This window comes from Hyla sarda, chromosome 2 (assembly GCF_029499605.1).
Source record: "Hyla sarda isolate aHylSar1 chromosome 2, aHylSar1.hap1, whole genome shotgun sequence".
Classification (NCBI taxonomy): Eukaryota; Metazoa; Chordata; class Amphibia; order Anura; family Hylidae; genus Hyla; species Hyla sarda.
The window spans coordinates 343454190-343474279 of NC_079190.1; the positions used below are offsets into that span (position 1 = coordinate 343454190).

Genomic DNA, 20090 nt, shown 5'->3' on the forward strand with positions numbered 1-20090 from the left:
CTTCTCGGCTCGGCAGTTGATGACTTTTCCTGCATAAATTAGTTCAGCTTTCAGGTACTCCCGTGGGCTGGAAAAGGTGGATACAGTCCTAGGAGACTCTTTCCTAGGACTGTATCCACCTTTTCCAGCCCACCGGAAAGCTGAACTAATTTATGCAGGAAAAGTCAGCAACCGCCGAGCCGAGAAGTTCGTGACAAATCGAATTTACTGTAAGTTCGCTCATCTCTAGTACATGTGATGGCATCTAAATAATGCTGTGTATGTAAGAATTTACTGTAGTCTAAGGTTGACTATATGTAGATGAACTACTCAGATTTCTCCACTGCGAGAGAGTTTGTGGTAAAATGCTTATACCCAAAGGGACTAGTCCCATGGATTTTAATTCCACACCATTGGTCAGTTTCCATTCTGTTTTTTTTGCAGTGCATGAAGGGGTTCTTCATCCACTGCTTTAATAGAAATTTGCTGAAGATTTCCTCCCACAAATTTAGGCAGAAAATCTATAGCATAATATGTGTGTATTACCAAATGTCAGCATGTTGACTTGTTTCCTGCCATGGTAGAAAATTAACATATACTGGCCCTATGTGTGCTGCATTCTGATGGGCATCTGCATTTGATAAATCAAAATTTACAGGAGACCCCCCCCCCCCCCCCCCAGTACCCTAAACCTCTTCTTGTTCTGGCAACACCCCCAGGTGTTCTGACTTGAAGGAGTACTCCAGCGCAACATAACTAATCCCCTATCCAAATGATAGGGGACAAGTTATAGATCGCGGGGGGTCCGAGCACTGGGGCCGCGGCTGTCTGCAGGAAGTGCAGTTTCGTCCCCAGCAGAGAGCCGCTATCTCTATGGGGTACATGGAGGCAGCGTGTCGGCCACTGCGTCATGCGGGGACAGGACGCCCCTTTCTAGCATTCTGCCGCTGCCCCGTCCAGGGGGGCCCCAGACTTGGACCCCCCATGATCTATAATTCCCTATCCTTCGGATAGGGGATAAGTTATATTCCACTACAGATGTCCTTTAAGAATTCTTTTGTAACTAGATATTAAACATTTAGCATATATTTTAGTTACCATTTTCACCCTTTTTGCAAAGCTATTTGCATTGTTATAATCTCTCTGCCTTACTGAAGAGTTGATATTCCCAAGGTTCTCTGTAATTCAAAGAGATATTTACTCTTCTCATTGTCTCACAGATGTCTAGAATGGCTGTGATCAGCTATCACTATGTACTATTTTCATTAACATGACAACATGCTCAGTTTTTACTCTGTTTTTTAGGGCAATTAGAGCATTTCAGGAAGTGCTTTACGTCGATCCCGGCTTTTGTCGCGCCAAGGAAATCCATTTACGACTTGGACTTATGTTCAAAGTGAATACGGACTATGAGTCAAGTTTAAAGGTAATTTAAAGTAATTTATAGTACACTACTGTGAAGTCTTTTTGTAGAGATGGAAACTGCTCTGTGGGGGAGCTTTATCAAGTCTTGTGCGAAGGATTGGTGGAGCAGGTGCCCAAAGCAACCGGATTCCGGCTTTAATTTTTCAGAAACCTTTTTAAAAATGAAAGAAGCTATGTAATTGGTTGTAATAGGCAAATACTTCATTGTTTCTTTGTACAAAGGCTGATAAATCTCTTCCAGCAGTTCTGAAGTTGGTATTTTGGTCCAATGTTTGACCTTTTATTGACATATTTATATACTTACGGTTGTATGTTTTACCGAAGTTGTTTTGAAATGGATTAAGTACATTTGAAGAGCAAGAAATGTACATGTTGGTGGCAAGCTGCCTAGCAGTCTACATTGTGCATGTAGCGGACAAACTGTGGCTGACTACCGATCTGAATCTTGCAAAAACCTTGTTCTATAGTGAATTACTTTTTTATGGCATGTGGTCTTTGTTTCCTTTTTTAATTTATGTGATTGACCTGCTGCAGTAAATGGAGTATTTCTGTCTTATAAATCAACCATTTATTTCCATCCTTTCATATTTAACTCCTAGAGGGCAACATTAAACAGTGCATGCAATCTAATAACTTCATATAATCCCCCATAGGGACTTAAAAAGTTTAAAAGAAATAAAAAAAAAAAATGTAAAAAAAAACAAAACATGAAAGCCTCTCCCCTAATAAAAAAAAATGAATCATCCCCTTTTCTCATTATACAATAGAAAAATAAAAAAAGTGTTATTGCCGCTTGTGAAAATGTTCAAACTATTTAAAATATATTGTTTAATACTGTACGGTAAAAGGCATAAATGTAAAGAAAACTTCATCTGTACTTGCTAAGGCTCTGCAATTGACAGAAAAATTCAATGGGTTGCAAAATACAGCACATTTAACCTAAACACATACTTTAACCCTTTCTGTATCAAGTTGGCCTTTTTGGTAAAAATGTAGCACTTTTTGGTAAAAATGACACCATTTATTTATTCTGTAGGTCCATACGGTTACAGTAATACCAAATCTATATAGGTTTTCTTTATTTTACTACTTAAAAAAATTATAACTACATGCACCAAAATTTGTGTGTCATCTTCTGACCCCTATTACTTTATTTTTCCGTATAGGGGGTAGTATAAGGGCTAATTTTTTGCCCTTTGATCTTACTTTATCAATACCATGATTGTTTTGATCTGACTTTTTGATCACTTTTTATACATTTTTTTAGGGTATACAAAGTGACCAAAAATATGCAATTTTGCACTTTGGAACTTTTTTACATGACCGTGCAGTTTAATTAACCTTATATTTTTATAGTTCAGACATTTACGCACGTGGCGATACCACATGTTTATTTTTATGTTTATTTTTTATATGGAATTTGGGAAAAGGAGGGGATTTAAACTTTTAATAAGGAAGGGGTTTATTCGTGTGTTTAAACTTTTTTTTTTTTTATATACACTTTTAGTCCCCTTAGGGTGCGTTCACACATACAGGATCCTGCGCAGAATTGATGCGCAGGATTTGTAACTGCAGATTTGAAGCTGTTGCTCAGTCATTTAGTTTACATTGAAATCTGCAGCAGAAAATCCTGCGCATCAAATCTGCGCATCAAATCTGTGCATTAAATCTGCGCACGTGTGAACGCACCCTTAGGGGACTTTTAGGAGGAATCATTTGATTGCTCATACAGATCAGTGTGGTTCCATAGAACCACATTGATCTGTGTGCTCTGCGCTCGATTGATAAAGCCTGGTCCTGCCCACTGGACCACCAGGGGGAGTTTACAAGTACCTTTAGAGAGCGGCGTCTAAAGGTACTTGTAAACTCCCTTAAAGGGTTAATAGCTGGACGCGGCGATCGCCTCATGTCGGCTATTAATGCCGGCCCTCAGCTACAAGAATCAGCCGGGGGCCAAGGGCCGGCCAGTATGACGCGGGCTTGAGCCCTCGCCATACCCCGTTAACTGCACAAGGATCTTGATCTTTCACCAGTTAAAGAAAAAAGTGTTGTGTTGGACAGCCACACTCCTGCACTATTGACTCTAAGCAGGAAATCTTCTGCCCTCATCTGTTTAACTCATTAAATACTGCCATTAATAGAAGGGGCCTCCCTTTGGCAATATCACTGTGAATCCCAGCTGTACTTTGTTAGGGTCTATTCACACGTACAGTATGCTGTGCAGATTTAATGTGCAGGATTTTCTGCTGCAGATTTCAATGTAAGCTGAATGACTGAACACAGCTGGAAATCCTGCGCATCAAATCTGCACATACTGTACGTGTGAATAGACCATTAATGTATGTCAGGCATACTTTTAGCATGATAGAGGCAGTGTATAGTATTTTTAGTAGCTTTTGCAGAAAGGACACCAAGTGATGTGCGTTTGTCTAATCAGTTTTGTTTTTACATATACAGTTTATACATTACAGCAGTTGGTAGAGTTAGTTATACCTATTCCATATTTCTTTTATGGCATGCTCCCACAGTGCAGAAGCCAGTCCGCTCCCACAGTGGAAATGTAGTTAAGTTGATTTTGTTAGGGTACATTCACGTGTGTGCATTTTTCTGCAGATTTTGCTTCCCATTGAAGTCAAATCAAAGCTGCAAAAATATGCACATGTGAATGTACCCTCGAGTGTATTCATGCATACTGTACCATGCACAGGATACACAAATGCACAGGATACTGTACATATAAATAAGTTCTTGGTACATTTACACATACAGGATCTGCTGCGTACTTTTTGCAGCAGATTTCACTACCCATTAACTTCAATGGGTAGTAAAATCAGCTGCACAAAATGTTACAGATCCTGCACGTGTCAACAGTTCACACATCCTTACTGTTTATGCATATTTTCTGCCCATTGACTGTCAAACTTTTTAAACAAAGTCTGTTTAAGATTGTCCTATTCTGACCCCTATATACTAAGCTGTATGAGGGTTCATTTTGTGCTGCAATCTGTAACTTTTATCGTTACTACTTTTGCTACTTTTTGATCACTCTTTATTCAATTTTTTTGTGAGATCTAAAGGTGACCAAAAGCATGCAATTCTGCTATTTTTTGTTAATATTTATGCCATTAATTGAGTCATGAACATTGGGGGAGATTTATCAAAACCTCTGTAGAGTAAAAGTTGACCAGTTGCCCATAGCAACCAATCAGTTCACTTCTATTATTTTTCAGATGCCTCTTTAAAAATGAAAAAGAAAGCTAACTGGTTGCTTTTGGTCAACTTTTCCTCTGCACAGCTTTTGATGAATCTCCCCCATTGTTTTAATGGTTTGGAAATCTCTGCATGCTGTTATGTTTGTGTGTTTATTTGTGAAAAAATGGAAAGTGTGTTTTTGTATAAACATTATTTTTTTTTTTTTATATACTTTTGCGTGCAATCATCAGATTGCAAACACTGAATAATCTTATGCTATTGCTTAGCAGTGCTATCAGCGATCTACTAAAAGAATCAAACTTTGCAAGCCTGTGGCAGGCTGAAAGAGCAGTTCGGTTACAACACATACTAAGGCTTTCAGAATGTCTTGGGCTGCCATGGCAATAACTCCCAGCAATGTCATTTGACAGCCTGAACGCCAATGATGTGGAGCATCACTGTTCAAAAGCCACTGTAAATGACATCGGCATTAAAACATCTAAAATAGCAAACACTGGACAACACTCAGTTCTGGCTATTAGCAAAAGCCCTCAGCAGATGGGTATGGCGCTGGCTGGGATCCTGAGCCTACAGCATACACCCTTAAAAAGTTTCCCAGCAGGCATGACATCACTGAAGCCTGCTTTGGGGGGGGGGGGAGGGGGGTTGCAGTGCTGTGATGAATAGAAGACCTCAGGCTCTGTGCAGGTTTCAGTCTGTGTTGCTGTCAGTGAGGCTCTCCTGCAGCGTTCAGTCTGATCAGCTTTCTGTGAGAGTCTGTGGAGCTTTCATTTTCTGTGCAGCTGTCAATAAAGCTCCGTGCAGAGAAACACTTCCTGAGTTTGGACTCCCTCCAGGCAGGGAGGAGACCGAACTCACTGTATTAAAGGGGTACTCTGGTGGAAAACTTTAATTTTATTTTTTTTATCAACTGAACTGGTGCCAGAAATTTAAACAGATTTGTAAATGACTTCTATTAAAAAAAATCTTAATTCTTCCAGTACTTCTTAGCTGCTGAATACTACAGAGGAAATTATTTTCTATTTGGAACACAGAGTTCTCTGCTGACATCACGAGCACAGTGCACACTGCTGACAGTATGTTTGCTATGGGGATTTTCTCCTACTCTGGACAATTCTTAAAATGGACAGAGATGTCAACAGAGAGCATTGTGCTCATGATTCAGCAGACAGCTCTGTGTTCCAAAAAGAAAATAATTTCCTCGGTAGTTTTCAGCAGCTAATAAGTACTGGAAGGATTAACCCCTTAAGGACAGAGGACGTAAATGTACGTCCTGGTGAGGTGGTACTTAACGCACCAGGACGTACATTTACGTCCTGTGCATAACCGCGGGCATCCGAGCGATGCCCGTGTCATGCGTGGCTGATCCCGGCTGCTGATGGCTGATCCCGGCTGCGATCTCGCGGGCGTCCGCCATTAACCCCTCAGGTGCCGGGATCAATACAGGTCCCGACATCTGCGGCAGTGCGCGATTTGAATGAATGATCGGATCGCCCGCAGCGCTGCTGCGGGGATCCGATCATTCAGAACGCCGCACGGAGTTCCCCTCACCTTCCTCCGTCCGGCTCCCGGCGTCTCCTGCTCTGGTCTGTGATCGAGCAGACCAGAGCAAAAGATCACCGAAAACACTGATCTGTTCTATGTCCTATACATAGAACAGATCAGTATTAGCAATCATGGTATTGCTATGAATAGTCCCCTATGGGGACTATTCAAGTGTAAAAAAAAAAAAGTAAAAGTAAAAAAAAGTGAAAAATCCCCTCCCCCAATAAAAAAGTAAAACGTCCGTTTTTCCTATTTTACCCCCAAAAAGCGTAAAAAAAATTTTTTTATAGACATATTTGGTATTGCCGTGTGCGTAAATGTCCGAACTATTAAAATAAAATGTTAATGATCCCGTACGGTGAACGGCGTGAACGGAAAAAAAAAAGTCCAAAATTCCTACTTTTTTAATACATTTTATTTAAAAAAAAATTATAAAAAATGTATTAAAAGTTTTTTATATGCAAATGTGGTATCAAAAAAAAGTACAGATCATGGCGCAAAAAATGAGCCCCCATACCGCCGCTTATACGGAAAAATAAAAAAGTTAGAGGTCATCAAAATAAAGGGATTATAAACGTACTAATTTGGTTAAAAAGTTAGATTTTTTTTTTAAGTGCAGCAATAATATAAAAGTAAGTAATAATGGGTATCATTTTAATCGTATTTAACCTCAGAATAAAGAACACACGTCATTTTTACCATAAATTGTACGGCGTGAAAACGAAACCTTCCAAAATTAGCAAAATTGCGTTTTTCATTTTAATTTCCCCACAAAAATAGTGTTTTTGGGTTGCGCCATACATTTTATGATATAATGAGTGATGTCATTACAAAGGACAACTGGTCGCGCAAAAAACAAGCCTTCATACTAGTCTGTGGCTGAAAATATAAGAGTTATGATTTTTAGAAGGCGAGGAGGAAAAAATGAAAACGTAAAAATTAAATTGTCTGAGTCCTTAAGGCCAAAATGGGCTGAGTCCTTAAGGGGTTAAGATTTTTTTTAATAGAAGTAATTTACAAATCTGTTTAACTTTCTGGCACCAGTTGATTAAAAAAAAATCCACTTGAGTACCCCTTTAATTGTGGCAAGGAACAGAACAGCCTAGTGGCCATTTTTTTAATTACATTTTAAACATATTTATGTTAATAATTTTAAAAGCAGGTGAATAGGAAAGTGACGGCTAATTACACAAGGAACACTTGGTGACAGGTACTCTTTAAACGCCCCATGACATCATGGGTTGTGTGGGATGGAGAAGGCTTTCATATGGTAGCTCAGCACTGCTGCTTTAACATTTTAGCATGATCATAGAATTGACACGTTCCCTTGTTAGGTGGTGCACTCTGGACAAAAAGGTATATGTAGCTTGCCTTCCACACAAGGTAATGGTTGGCTAAAATGATCTGCTCTTCACTCTGCCCACAGATGGAGTAGCATATTGGGCATGACAGATCTGCTTAAAGGGGTACTCCACCCCTAGACATCTTATCCCCTATCCAAAGGATAGGGGATAAGATGTCTGATCGTGGAGTTCCCGCCGCTGGGGATCCCTGCAATATAGCATGCAGCACCCACCTGTATCTGCTTCCGGCAGCACTGGAGATTCTGGCTCCCGACCACGGGAACGGAAGATCATGATGTCACGACTCCGCCCCCGTGTGCCATCATGCCCCGCCCCCTCAATTAAAATCTATGGGAGGGGGCGAGACTTGCATTGAGGGGACGGGGCATGACAGCACACGGAGGCGGAATCGTGACGTCACGATCTTCACCCATACCCAGCAGGAGTGAGGAGGCACGGGTGCCGCCTCACGATCACGTGATTGATCGGTCGGAACGACCGAACAATCACATACCTGCTGGGCGGTGATCGGGATGGCAATCGGAGCGGAGATCGGCATCGATGGGGGGGGTCTCCTACCTTGCCCTGGTCTGGTGGGAGTCCCCTCAGGATTGGTGGTGGCGACAGGATCAGCAGGATCTGTCCCGGCGGCAGGATACAGCAGCGGCGGTCCCGGCGACAGGATACAACAGGAGGTGAGGCCTGTTCACCTCCTACTGTTGCTTAGCAACAACTCGCAGCATGCAAAGCCAAAGGGCATGCTGGGAGTTGTAGTTTTGCAACAGCTGGAGTTCCAACTACAACTCCTAAAATGCCCTTTGGTAGTCTGTGCATGCTGGGATTTTTAGTTTTGCAACAGCTGGAGGCACATTTTTTCTAAGAAAGTGTGCATTCAATGTTGCATAACTACAACTCCCAGCATGCACAGACTACCAAAGGGCATGCTGGGAGTTGTAACAGTGTGCCTCCAGCTGTTGCAAAGCTACAACTCTCAGCATTCCCTTCGACTGTCAATGCATGCTGATTGTTGCAATTTTGCAACAGCTGGAGACACATTGGTTGTGAAACAGTTTGTTACCTAACTCAGTGTTTCGCAACCAGTGTGCCTCAAGCTGTTGCAAAAATACAACTTCCATGCACTGAGAGACTTTACATGCTGGGAGTTGTAGTTTAGCTGGAGGCACACTGGTTGCAAAACACTGAGTTAAGTAACAAACGCTCAGTGTTTTGCAACCAATGTGCCTCCAGCTTTTGCATAACTACAACTCCCAGCATGTATGGTGTCAGTGCATGCTGGGAGTTCTAGTTTTGCAACAGCTGGAGGTTTGCCTCACCCATGTGACTGTACAGGGTACATTCACACGGGTGGGTTTACAGCAAGTTTCCTGGTTCAAGTTTGAGATGCGGCAAATTTTCTGCCGCAGCTCAAACTCACTCAGCTCAAACTCGCTGTAAACCCAACCGTGTGAATGTATCCTAAAAACACTACACTGCACCGACACAAAATAAAAAGTAAAACACTACATATACACCTACCCATAAACAGTCCTGTACGGTCTTGTACGGCACTGTTTCCAAAACAAAGCCTCTAGCTGTTGAAAAACAACAACTCCCAGTATCCCAAATCCCCAATTTAGGCCTTAAATGCGCATGGCGGTCTCTCACTTCGGGGCCCTATCGTATTTCAAGGAAACAGTTTAGGTCCACATATGGGGTATCTCCGTACTCAGGAGAAATTGCACTACAAATTTTGGGGGGCTTTTTCTCCTTTTACCCCTTATGAAAAGGTAAAGTTGGGGGTCTCCACCAGCATACTAGTGTTAAAAATAAAAAAAATTTACACTAACATGCTGGAGTTGCCCCATACTTTTAATTTTCACAAGCGGTAAAAGTAAACAAAAAGACCCCCAAAATTTGTAACGCAATTTCTCCTGAATACGGAAATACCCCACATGTGGACGCAAAGTGCTCTGCGGGCACATAACATGGCTCAGAATTGAGAACGCACCATGTACATTTGAGGCCTAAATTGGGGATTTGCACAGGGGTAGCTGAATTTACAGCGGTTCTGACATAAACGCAAAACAATAAATACCCAGATGTGACTACATTTTGGAAACTACACCCCTCACGGAATGTAACAAGGGTTATAGTGAGCCTTAACACCCCAGAGGTGTTTGACAAATTTTCGTTAAATTTGGATGTGAAAATAAAAAAAATAAAAAAATAATAATTTCACTAAAATGCTGGTGCTACCCTACATTTTTCATTTTCACAAGGGAGAATAGGAAAAAAGCCCCCAAAATTTGTAGCCCCATTTCTTCTGAGTAAGAACATGCCCCATTTGTGGATGTAAAGTGCTCTGCTGGTGCCCTACAATGCTCAGAAGAGAAGGAGCACCATTGGGATTTTGGAGAGAGAATGTGTCAGAAATTGAAGGCCATCTGTGTTTACAAAGCCCCCATAGTGCCAGAACAATGGACCCCCCCACATGTGACCCCATTTTGGAAACTACACCCTTCACAGAATGTAACAAGGGGTGCAGTGAGCATTTACACCCCACAGGTGTCTGTCAGATTTTTTGAACAGTGGTCTGTGAAAATGAAAAATTAAAATTTTCATTTGCTCAGCCCACTGTTCCAAAGATCTGTCAAACGCCAGTGGGGGGTGTAAATGCTCACTGCACCCCTTATTACATTCTGTGAGGGGTGTAGTCTCTAAAATGGGGTCACATGTGGGGGGTGGGGGTTCTCCACTGTTCTGGCACTATGGGGGCTTTGTAAACACTCATGGCCCCAGACTTCTATTCCAACCAAATTCTCTCACCAAACGCTCAATGGCGCTCCTTCTCTTCAGAGCATTGTAGTTCGACCGCAGAGCATTTTACATCCACATATGGGGTATTTCCATACTCTGGAGAAAAAGCCTCCCAAAATGTGTAACCCCATTTCTTCTATTACCCCTTGTGAAAAGGAAAATTTGGGGTGACATCAGCATTTTAGTGAAAAAAATCGAATTTTTAATTTTCCTGTCCAACTTTAGCGGAAATTTGTCAATAACCTGTCGGATGTTAAGGCTCATTGTACCCCTTGTTACATTCCTTGAGGGGTGTAGTTTCCAAAATAGTATGCCATGTGTTTTTTCTTCACTGTTCTGGCACCATAGGGGCTTCCTAAATGCGACATGACCCCAAAACCATCAAAATTCTGCAAAATTTGCTTTCCAAAAGCCAAATGTAACTTCTTCTCTTCTGGGCATTGTAGTGCACCAGCAGTGCACCTGACATCCACACATGGGGTATTTTCATACTCAGAAGAGATGGGGTTACAAATTTTGGGTGGCATTTTCTCCTATAACCCCTCGCAAAAATGTAAAATTTGGGGGAAAACCAGAATTTTTGTGAAAAAAATAAATTCATTTACACATCCGAATTTAAGGAAAAGTAGTCAAACACCTGTGGGGTGTTAAGGCTCACTGGACCCCTTGTTAAGTTCCTTGAGGGATGTAGTTTCCGAAATTGTATGCCATGTTGTTGTTTTTTTTTTGTTTTTTTTGCTGTTCTGGCACCATAGGGGCTCCCTATATGTGACATGCCCCCCCCCCCCCCCCCAAAAAAAAAAAAATACATTTCAGAAAAACTTACTCTCCAAAATCCCATTGTCGCTCCTTCCCTTCTGAGCCTTGTGATGCACCCACAGAACACTTGACATCCACCTACGAGTTATTTCCTTATTTGGGTTACAAATTTTGGGGGGCTTTTTCTACTTTTACCCCTTGTTAAATTTCAAAAACTGGGTCTACATGAACAGGAGTGTAAAAAAATGAAGATTTTGAATTTTCTCCATTTTGCTGCTATTCCTATGAAACACCTAAAGGGTTAACACACTTACTGAATGTCATTTTGAATACTTTGATGGGTGCAGTTTTTATAATGGGGTCATTTGTGGGATATTTCTAATAAGAAAGCCTTTCAAATCCAATTCAAAACTTAACTGGTCCCTGAAAAATTCAGATTTTGAAAATGTTGTGGAAAATTGCTGCTGAACTTTGAAGCCCTCTGATGTCTGCCAAAAGTAAAAACTTGTCAATTTTATGATGCAAATATAAAGTAGACATATTGTATATGTGAATCAATATATCATTTATTTGGAATATCCATTTTCCTTACAGAGAGTTTCAAAGTTAGAAAAATGCAAAATTTTTATGAAATTTGGGGATTTTTCACCACGTGCGGGGGGGGGGGGGGGATATAAGATGGCGACGGACCGTTGCGTGCCCTCAGCACTTCATCAGGCCATGATGAAGTGTTGAGGGCACGCAACGGTCTGTCGCCATCTTATATCCCCCCCCCGCACGTGTGTTCCCCGCTCCCTGCTGTACCTGTCAACATGATTTTATCTGCTTAAGAATAAAGAAGACCTTTTCTACTGGCTAAGACAAGTGTGCTGAGTGCAGCGTTACTCTTTTCTACATGAACTGCTAATTTACAAATCTGTTTAACTTTCTGGAGCCAGTTGATATATATAAAAAAGTTTTTGCCTGGAATACCCCTTTAAGGTGAAAAAGGGCTCAGTCCTTAAGGGGTTAAAGGAGTATCACATGCTTGAAACAATGTCGTTTTTCCACAATTGTGAAATTTTGCCAATAATTTTGTCCAGACCATTTTTGGAGTTTGTTGTGACATTATGTCCAATTTTCTTTTTTTCCTCCTTTTTTAGTTTATTCACAAAAGGAATAAACCAGTGTATAGCAAAACATGTGTTACTGCAATCCTTTTCTGTGAGAAATACAACATTTTCTAGAAAAATGTCAGGGGTTTTAATGCATGTGCAGTCTAATACTGTGTGAATACTTACCTATGCCGGTACTACCTCTGTGTTTTGCTGTTACTACCGTTAAGCATCTATTGATTTGGTGGCGTCACCTTGTTTTGCTGTTACTACCTCTAAGAGGCAATTGATGGCGTCATTTTTTCCTTATAATTTCATCTTACTTGGGCGATAATGAGCAATTGTAATGTATGCACCCAGTGTATTGAATTTAGGTGAAACTCATAACACAATAGTGATTAATGCAGTAGTGTTGGCTATGTGTTTTGTACCTGCTGCGGTTTATTACTTTGTGTGATTTTGTCTGACTATTCATTTATGCCATCGCTACCACTTAACCTTATGTTACTATTAGGTAATAGATACGGTCAGAAACCTCCATATCTCTTATGGAACCACGATATGGCCATTTTCGTACAGCTGCATAATGCAGCGGTGTGCTCTTGTTATGGAGAGTGCTGCCGGTCTATATTCTCGCCGAGGGACAAGTGTCTCGTCCCCACGACAACATACCTGAACACTCCCAACCCCCCCCCCCCCCCCCAAAGGTGTGTGTAGGGATTTTCTACATTACATGATAGGTAATAAAAGGGAGCATAGGCATAAGCGCTAACTAGCCATCATAACTATGATATTGGTACCACTGACCTTTTATCATTTCTCCACTTTCTATTTATCCTTTTCCTACATGTAATTGCATTAGGTATATATTTTTTATCATGCATTAAAACCGCATGTATGATAAGGATTAATATACATATATAGTGCAATAGAGTGATAATACGAGTAGATTCTTATCTATATCCACTCAGCTTAACAAGTACTTTGCGGTCAAATTATCCTATGACTTAGAAATAAATGTTTATTAAGTTATGGTTATGTGTTTCATCCTATAACATAATAAAAGTGATATTTTAAAATTGTATGTCTCACCCCAGAGTTTGTAGTATAAGTTATTTTAGGACCTGTGTTATTACATTGTAGGCTCCGACCCTATTCTGTGCTGTCACAAAAACATGTAAACCCCCATATTAAGTGATTTGTTCCTGAATGCAGAAGCATTTGGTTTTGCGTTAAGCAGTTACCATGGAAACATCTGAAACCAGAGAATCGTGATACCGTCTACAGTATCTTCTACAGTAATGACTATTTAAAAGCCTAGGTCTGATAGTAAATAGATTTTGCTAGGTTTCTTTCCTGTGTGGTTTCACTGGGGTCTCGCTGGCGATCCTCACTGAAGGTACAATGGATTTTATTATTTTCAACTGCGCACCATAATAGTTATAGATGTTATTGACACCAGATATGTCATAAGAATTCTATATTAGATTGGCACCTACAGCAGGTTGTTGGTTGAGAGGCCACAGGGGTGTGGAAACTTAATAAAAAAAAACTACTTGTTCACGGGACTAAAACGGAGCAAAATCTACTTGTCCCTCATGACGATCCACTTGTCCTGGTCAATTTTCGCTTTTACGCTCTTTTTTTCCTCCTCGCCCTATAATAGCCATAACTACCTACTATAATGATACCTTTTCATTTTTCCATAACATATGCCCCGTAACAAAAAATATTGAAGTGAAATTGAAATAGTAAAAGATATAATTTTGCAGATTTGGTGGTTTTCTTTTCTAAGCCATTTACCTTGTGGTTGAGATAACATGTTGTTTTGATACTTTAGGGCGGCCCGATTACAGCAATACCAGATTTGTATAGTTTCCGCAATGTTTTACGAATAAAAAAAAAAAATTCTGAACTTTTTTTTTTTCCCACATACGAGGCTGTTTGAGGGCTCTTTTTTTGCATCATAATTGTTTTTTTTTTTTTTATTGGTACCATTTTGGTATCGATCTGACTTTCTAATCGCTTTTAACTTTTTTTTTTTGGGATGAAATAAAAATTGCAATTCTGTGGTTTGGTGTGTTTTTTTTTTTTTTTTTCTTTTTTTTACATTTATTAATTTACCGTACGGGATAAATGTTAAGTTTTAATAGTGCGGACAATTACGCACGCAGCAATATCAAATGTTTATTTTTATGTTTACATATAGGAAAAGGGGGTGATTTCAACTTTTAATATGGAAGGGGTTAATGTGTGTCTTTTAGGCGTTTAAATCAGATTCCTCATACAGATCAACAGAGTTCTATTGAACTCCATTGATCTGTGTGTTCTGCGGGATCTACGCGATCCATCCTACTAGCCCACCAGGGAGCATTCACATGTCGCTTTAGAGACCGCCGTCACTGACAGCGGTGATCTAAAGGGTTAATAGCCAACCGCATGCTGGCTATTAGTGACAGCCCCCAGTTACTGAAAACAGCTGGGGGCTGCAGAGTATGGAGTGGGCACGAGTCCAGAGCCGCTTCATAGACCCCTCTGAGCGCCGCCGTGCTTGTGGGGGGCTTTCATGTCAGGCCCTGTTTGCCTGAAGCAGGGATAAGGGCCTGAAATATTCACCTGCCCAGTGCCCAGAACATCATGTCCCGGGCGTCGGGCAATAGAGATTCCACATCCCTGGGCCAACTCTGGTGCCAGCATCTCCTCAACTTTTGTGTGATTTATATTGGTTACCCATCAGGGTCATACTTCCTATAGGGTAATATTAAAAGGGTATGATGAATATAGTTTAGTGTTTTTCCAGTAGCTTAGTATGTTTAAGGATTTTGGTAGCTTACCTATTCCACATTGCATATATGCTAATGTAAGCTCTTGAATTGGATGCAAGTTTGTTAGACACAGCCACATAGATATGATATATATATATATATACGGTATATATTACACAGAGAATAGCACTCATGGTTTTGTGTATACTTTTCCAGAAAAGCAGCTGTTTATCAGAGGATGCCAAATAAACATTTTCTGGTATTGCATATAGGGGGGAGATTTATCCAAACATGTAGAGGAAGGATATAGTTGCCCATAGCATTTACAAAAAGCCTCTGAAAAATGTGAGCAATCTGTTTGCTATGGGCAGCTGTACCCTGGGTTTTCCGAAATCTCCCCCATAGTCTTTGAGGAAGTAGACAAAATATCACCCAGCTAAAATATGTGGGTATATCTGCAAGTCCATGTTACATATTCTTTAGTGTGTGATTGTTATAATGTGTGGCGATTGTCAGTATTGGGGAAATCTGATAAACTTTTTGTAACCATGTAGAATAAAATATATTCTTTATATATACTTTATTTTTCTGAAATAGATGTTGCAAGAGGTCTTGACATATATAAGAAATCCTAGTTGCTCTATCACTACATGGTGATTGCAAGATTTTCTGTCCTGGGTTTAATAGCTGTTAGTTTGTTGTAAATAGGGATAAATAGTGGAAAGTAGGAATGTGATGGTAGCACAGACACAGCCCATAACCATGTCCCTTATGTATAATAGAAATATATCTAACTTCTCAAGACTGTTGCTCTTTAAGATTCAGGGCAGCGCTTTCTAGGTAAATCCTCTTACTGTGAATTAGAATTTCTATAGACTGCTGTCTGCCTTGAGGTATTGTGTGTCGTCTCTGAACTGCAGTGGCCTCTCCTGCATAATAACCATTTCACACAGCAGTAGCCAGCTTCAGTACCGCAATATTTGCATGAGGTGCAGATGTTTTCTAGCTGCCGCTGCTTGTTGCCCACATCTTTCTCACATTAATAAGGCTTTTTCTTTCTTTTCTCCATTGGTGAGTGTCTTCCTTGTTCTCTGTTTCATTGTGTTGCATTTTGTCTCCTTACATCTAGCTATGGCTTTATTTTCTGTGTAGCATGAAGATATTGAGCATATACCTGGTAACAGACCTCACACAACATTGCTGCTTTCTTGTCTTCTGCATTTTATTTCTATTTCTACAGTCTGTCACTGAAGAATGTCTAATTGTCTTTCCTTTTTGTGTCATGTTGGCTTATTAGAAATGATATGTATTGTAGCTGTATGGGTTTTTGGCATAGTCCTCTATTGTGCGGTGTTCCACTGTGCTGAATGTCTATTTAGGTCACTTGTTTGGAAATAGAATTATCTGTGAGCGCAGGGTGACCCGGTTCTTCCAGCATTTGTGTCTCCATTGCCTGCTCTTTGTAATTGTCATAAGATTGTATGCTGCTTGATGTTGAGGGCTCCATTATCGCTCGGCTATTATTTACTTCATATTTAGTCATTTCCAAATTCCCCGTGTAACATCTCCATGGTAACGGCCCCATAGCAGCCCTGTCTAGTTAAATGCATGAATACAAGCAGGGTGAATTTTTTTCAGGTGCATGCATTGAATCTGGGTGTAAATGGTTATTATAAATCATTGCAGGAAATCTAAAATAACTATTCCTTTAATGGCTGACGGCTGTGAAGTGTGTAAACATGAGCTTCTCCTCCTTATGCCGAATCTTATGCTTTCATCTCTTCATGCTAAAATCATCAATATTTCAGAGGCCTTGTGGTTTTCCATCAAATAATGTCATTCTTTACTTTGTACTACAATATTACTTTTAGGTAGATGTGGCAGCATTACTAAAATATATTAACATTTGAGGAATGTATTTCACCTTAGATAATGTGTTGTGTTTTTTTCCCCCCGCAGCATTTTCAGTTGGCTTTGATTGACTGTAATCCCTGCACTTTGTCCAAAGCTGAAAGTAAGTACAATGTTTTCTTTTTTCACCTTTTTTCTATTTTTTTTTTAACGTTCTCTAGTGGTGTCATTAAGTTTTTCTTTCCATAACTTGAAGGGCTATTGTTTTTTTTATATTTTCATTTGTAGAATAGAAGGTTTTGTGATATAAATTTGTTTAAAATTCTACTCGCATGCTTTTCTTGTATTGGTGCAATAGTCCGGTGTCAGAAATGACCCAGATTAGTGTAGTGAAATACATCCTTAGGAGAACTGAATTTGACTAAACATGGCATTTGTCATGTGACTGAAATGTGTCATGTGACTCCTGGCATTTATTTCCTACTGTTCACCCGTTAGTTAACCTGGACAGTATTTTATCTGTTATACAGCCTTATAATATTGATGGCCAGTTTATTAAATCTGTGGGCGTCTGACTTCCAGAACCCTCACAGGTCATTTGTTTGAAGAGCGTGCTTCAGACGTTAGTGTTTTACTTGTTGTTCTTTCATCGCTATACTATTAGAGGCAGTGCAAGGTACTGCAGCATTGTACCATTTAAGTCCATGAACTCTGCGACCCCATTCAGCTAATCCCCAGAATCATGGAAAACTTGATTCTGTTTTTCGTCCTATGTATGCTATCCTTGGAGCCATAGAAGCCCTGGATACAAGAATGCATATATGTTTATGCACTGAATCTGCATGTAAATTGTGTAAATCATTGCAGATGGAAAGCTATAATAACTGCCTTTAACAGCTGACAAGGTTACAGACTTTATCCCTCCCTTCCTGAATCTTCTGCTTATATCTCTACTCAATATTTCAGACAGAATCTGTTGTAAATGTACACGCATAGTAAAGTAGTTGTAACAACCAGTGAAATCCTGTGGAGGTGACTTGACGGATGCCATGTTTGCTCCTATTGTTAAGCTGTGGATTTATCTACTGAAGTAATCTAATGGCATTCTCTAGTGTAGACAGGAATCAACTGCGCTGAACTTTCTAATATAAATGTATGATTTCCTGTCCTGTAAACAAATACATTTAGAAAAAAACCTGAATAGGGATTATTAGTGGGGTATTTGTGTGGTCAACCCATAAAAGAAATTGTCCAACCCAGCTAAATTGTCCGGCATTGCAAAATGAATAAAAAAAATAGCTTACATTTCCCATCCCCCACTGTGTCCATCCCAGCAGAGCCTGGTCCTAGGTTACAGGATATTGGATTAGGGGAATAGAACTTTTCTTTCATGCCAGTCTGAGCATGGTGGATACGTGCAGACGTGGATTTTTGGATGTTCAGACAACCTCTAAAATAACGGACCACAGTACTGGCAAATATTTCTAATGCTTTTTCTTGCTTGTCGGGTGTCTAAAGTCATGTTGCCCTGCCTTCACCTTCTGATGTCATTGCTTCTGTCATAAGAGCCCTTATTGAATTATGTGATTTACTATATAACTTCTCTATACCTTAAATAAAATGTCATTCAGTTTTACTATCTATATTTTAAAATAAACTCTTGTAGTTTTCATTCTGACCGCTAGGCTTAAGACATAGGCTTCCTGGTCTGTGTAGATTACGTTCAGTAGTGTCCTCAAGATGTAAATTCGATTCGTCACAAACTTCTCGGCTCGGCAGTTGATGACTTATCCTGCATAAATTAGTTCAGCCTTCAGGTGCTCCGGTGGGCTGGAAAAGGTGGAAAGAGGCTCCTAGGAAATATTCTCCTAGGACTGTATCCACCTTTTCCAGCCCACGGGAACACCTGAAAGCTGAACTAATTTATGCAGGAAAAGTCATCAACTGCCGAGCCGAGAAGTTCGTGACTAATCGAATTTACTGTAAGTTCGCTCATCTCTAGTGTCAGTGTTCATGGGGCAAGATGGCTGTCACCATAATGTACTAAAAATGGGGAAAAAAGCATTTAGAAAATAAAAAGATTAGAAAAAAAACGGTGTCTTTTTCGAAGCGGAATAATAATAAAAAAAAAAATAATCAAGAGGACGCATTTACTTTTGTAGTTTGAGAACGTTCGCGTACAGTTGTCCCATGAATCAATCTGCTCCTAGTCTTTGTCACTAAAAAGTGCAGTATATTAACCATAGTGTTTACATCGTGTTGGCTATCTGGATCTGCTCAGAATCAAATGTTTGTGGGATAGTTAGGTTATAGGAGAATTGGGCTTTCTTGTTTTTGTTCAGACACCGTATAACATGTTCTACTTGATGGTTTGTTAGGAGAATGCACCAAGAGTGTAAAATGCCTGGGATAAATGTGTTCTATCTATCCTATAATAAAAAGGAAATAAAGATGTCAGAAAAACCTAAATACTACAATAAAAAAAACTGGGAATTTTCATTACTTTGGGAAAAATTTGCACACGTTGGTTTTATTATTAAAAATAGTGTCTTTGATTGTTCGGCCACATACTGGGAGATAAGGCTTCGGTTTTTCTGATTGTTCTTCCAGCAGATTGAATCCTCTGTTCTAATTGTTTGTTTTCCCTTTAAACAGTTCAGTTTCACATTGCTCACTTGTACGAAACACAGGTAAGAGCGCTTTCTTTCTAATTTATAGCTTCTTATGGAAAACATTCTGCCTTTTCAACCTTCAACTCTAATGTGTTCACAGATTTTGTGACCTGTTTTATATATCAGGCTTCAAATTCTGTATTTTTTTTTTTTTTGACATTCTGACACACTTGGTTTTCTAGGCTACACCCAGAAAAAAGTATATAGTTCTTTAGGATGATAATTTTATAGGGTTTTTTCTATGCTTAGGTTTTTAGCTTATGAAATCAAAACCATCCATGGATCATAAGTTTAAGGGCACATATTAGAAAGACAGATACTTTTCTTTTCAAATCTGCTTTTGCCTTTTGGATTTGAAAACCAACTAAAACCCTGAATGAGAACACCGATAAGTTAGATAGCTGAAGACTCATTATTTCTGTGCTGTCCACATAACATTCAGTTTACTGCTTCCATATACCAGCAGCCTTCTGACAGAGTTAGAATCTGGTTGGCAGGACAACTGTTCCACTTTTCTGTCTCCCTGGTTTTGATAAGTCTATGGTTTCCAAAGACTTTGTTTAAAAAAAAAAAGAAGAAATTTTACAGCAATTTCAGAAAATTGAACAAAAAAGGTTCCTCTGCCAC

At 39.8% G+C, this 20090-nt stretch overlaps 1 protein-coding gene across 7 annotated transcripts in view; it reads left to right on the forward strand.

The window, feature by feature from the left end:
* KDM6A (lysine demethylase 6A) overlaps positions 1–20090 on the forward strand; it is a 176396-nt gene that overhangs the window by 81399 nt on the left and 74907 nt on the right. For 6 of the 7 annotated variants that reach the window (XM_056558175.1, XM_056558180.1, XM_056558181.1 and 3 more), the window contains exons 6-8: positions 1285–1405; positions 16900–16954; positions 19447–19481. In XM_056558175.1, the coding sequence (XP_056414150.1) occupies positions 1285–1405; positions 16900–16954; positions 19447–19481 (211 nt within the window). Of the gene's footprint in view, positions 1–1284; positions 1406–15880; positions 16012–16899; positions 16955–19446; positions 19482–20090 lie in introns of those variants that run through there. The other variant, XM_056558182.1, reaches the window with a different exon arrangement.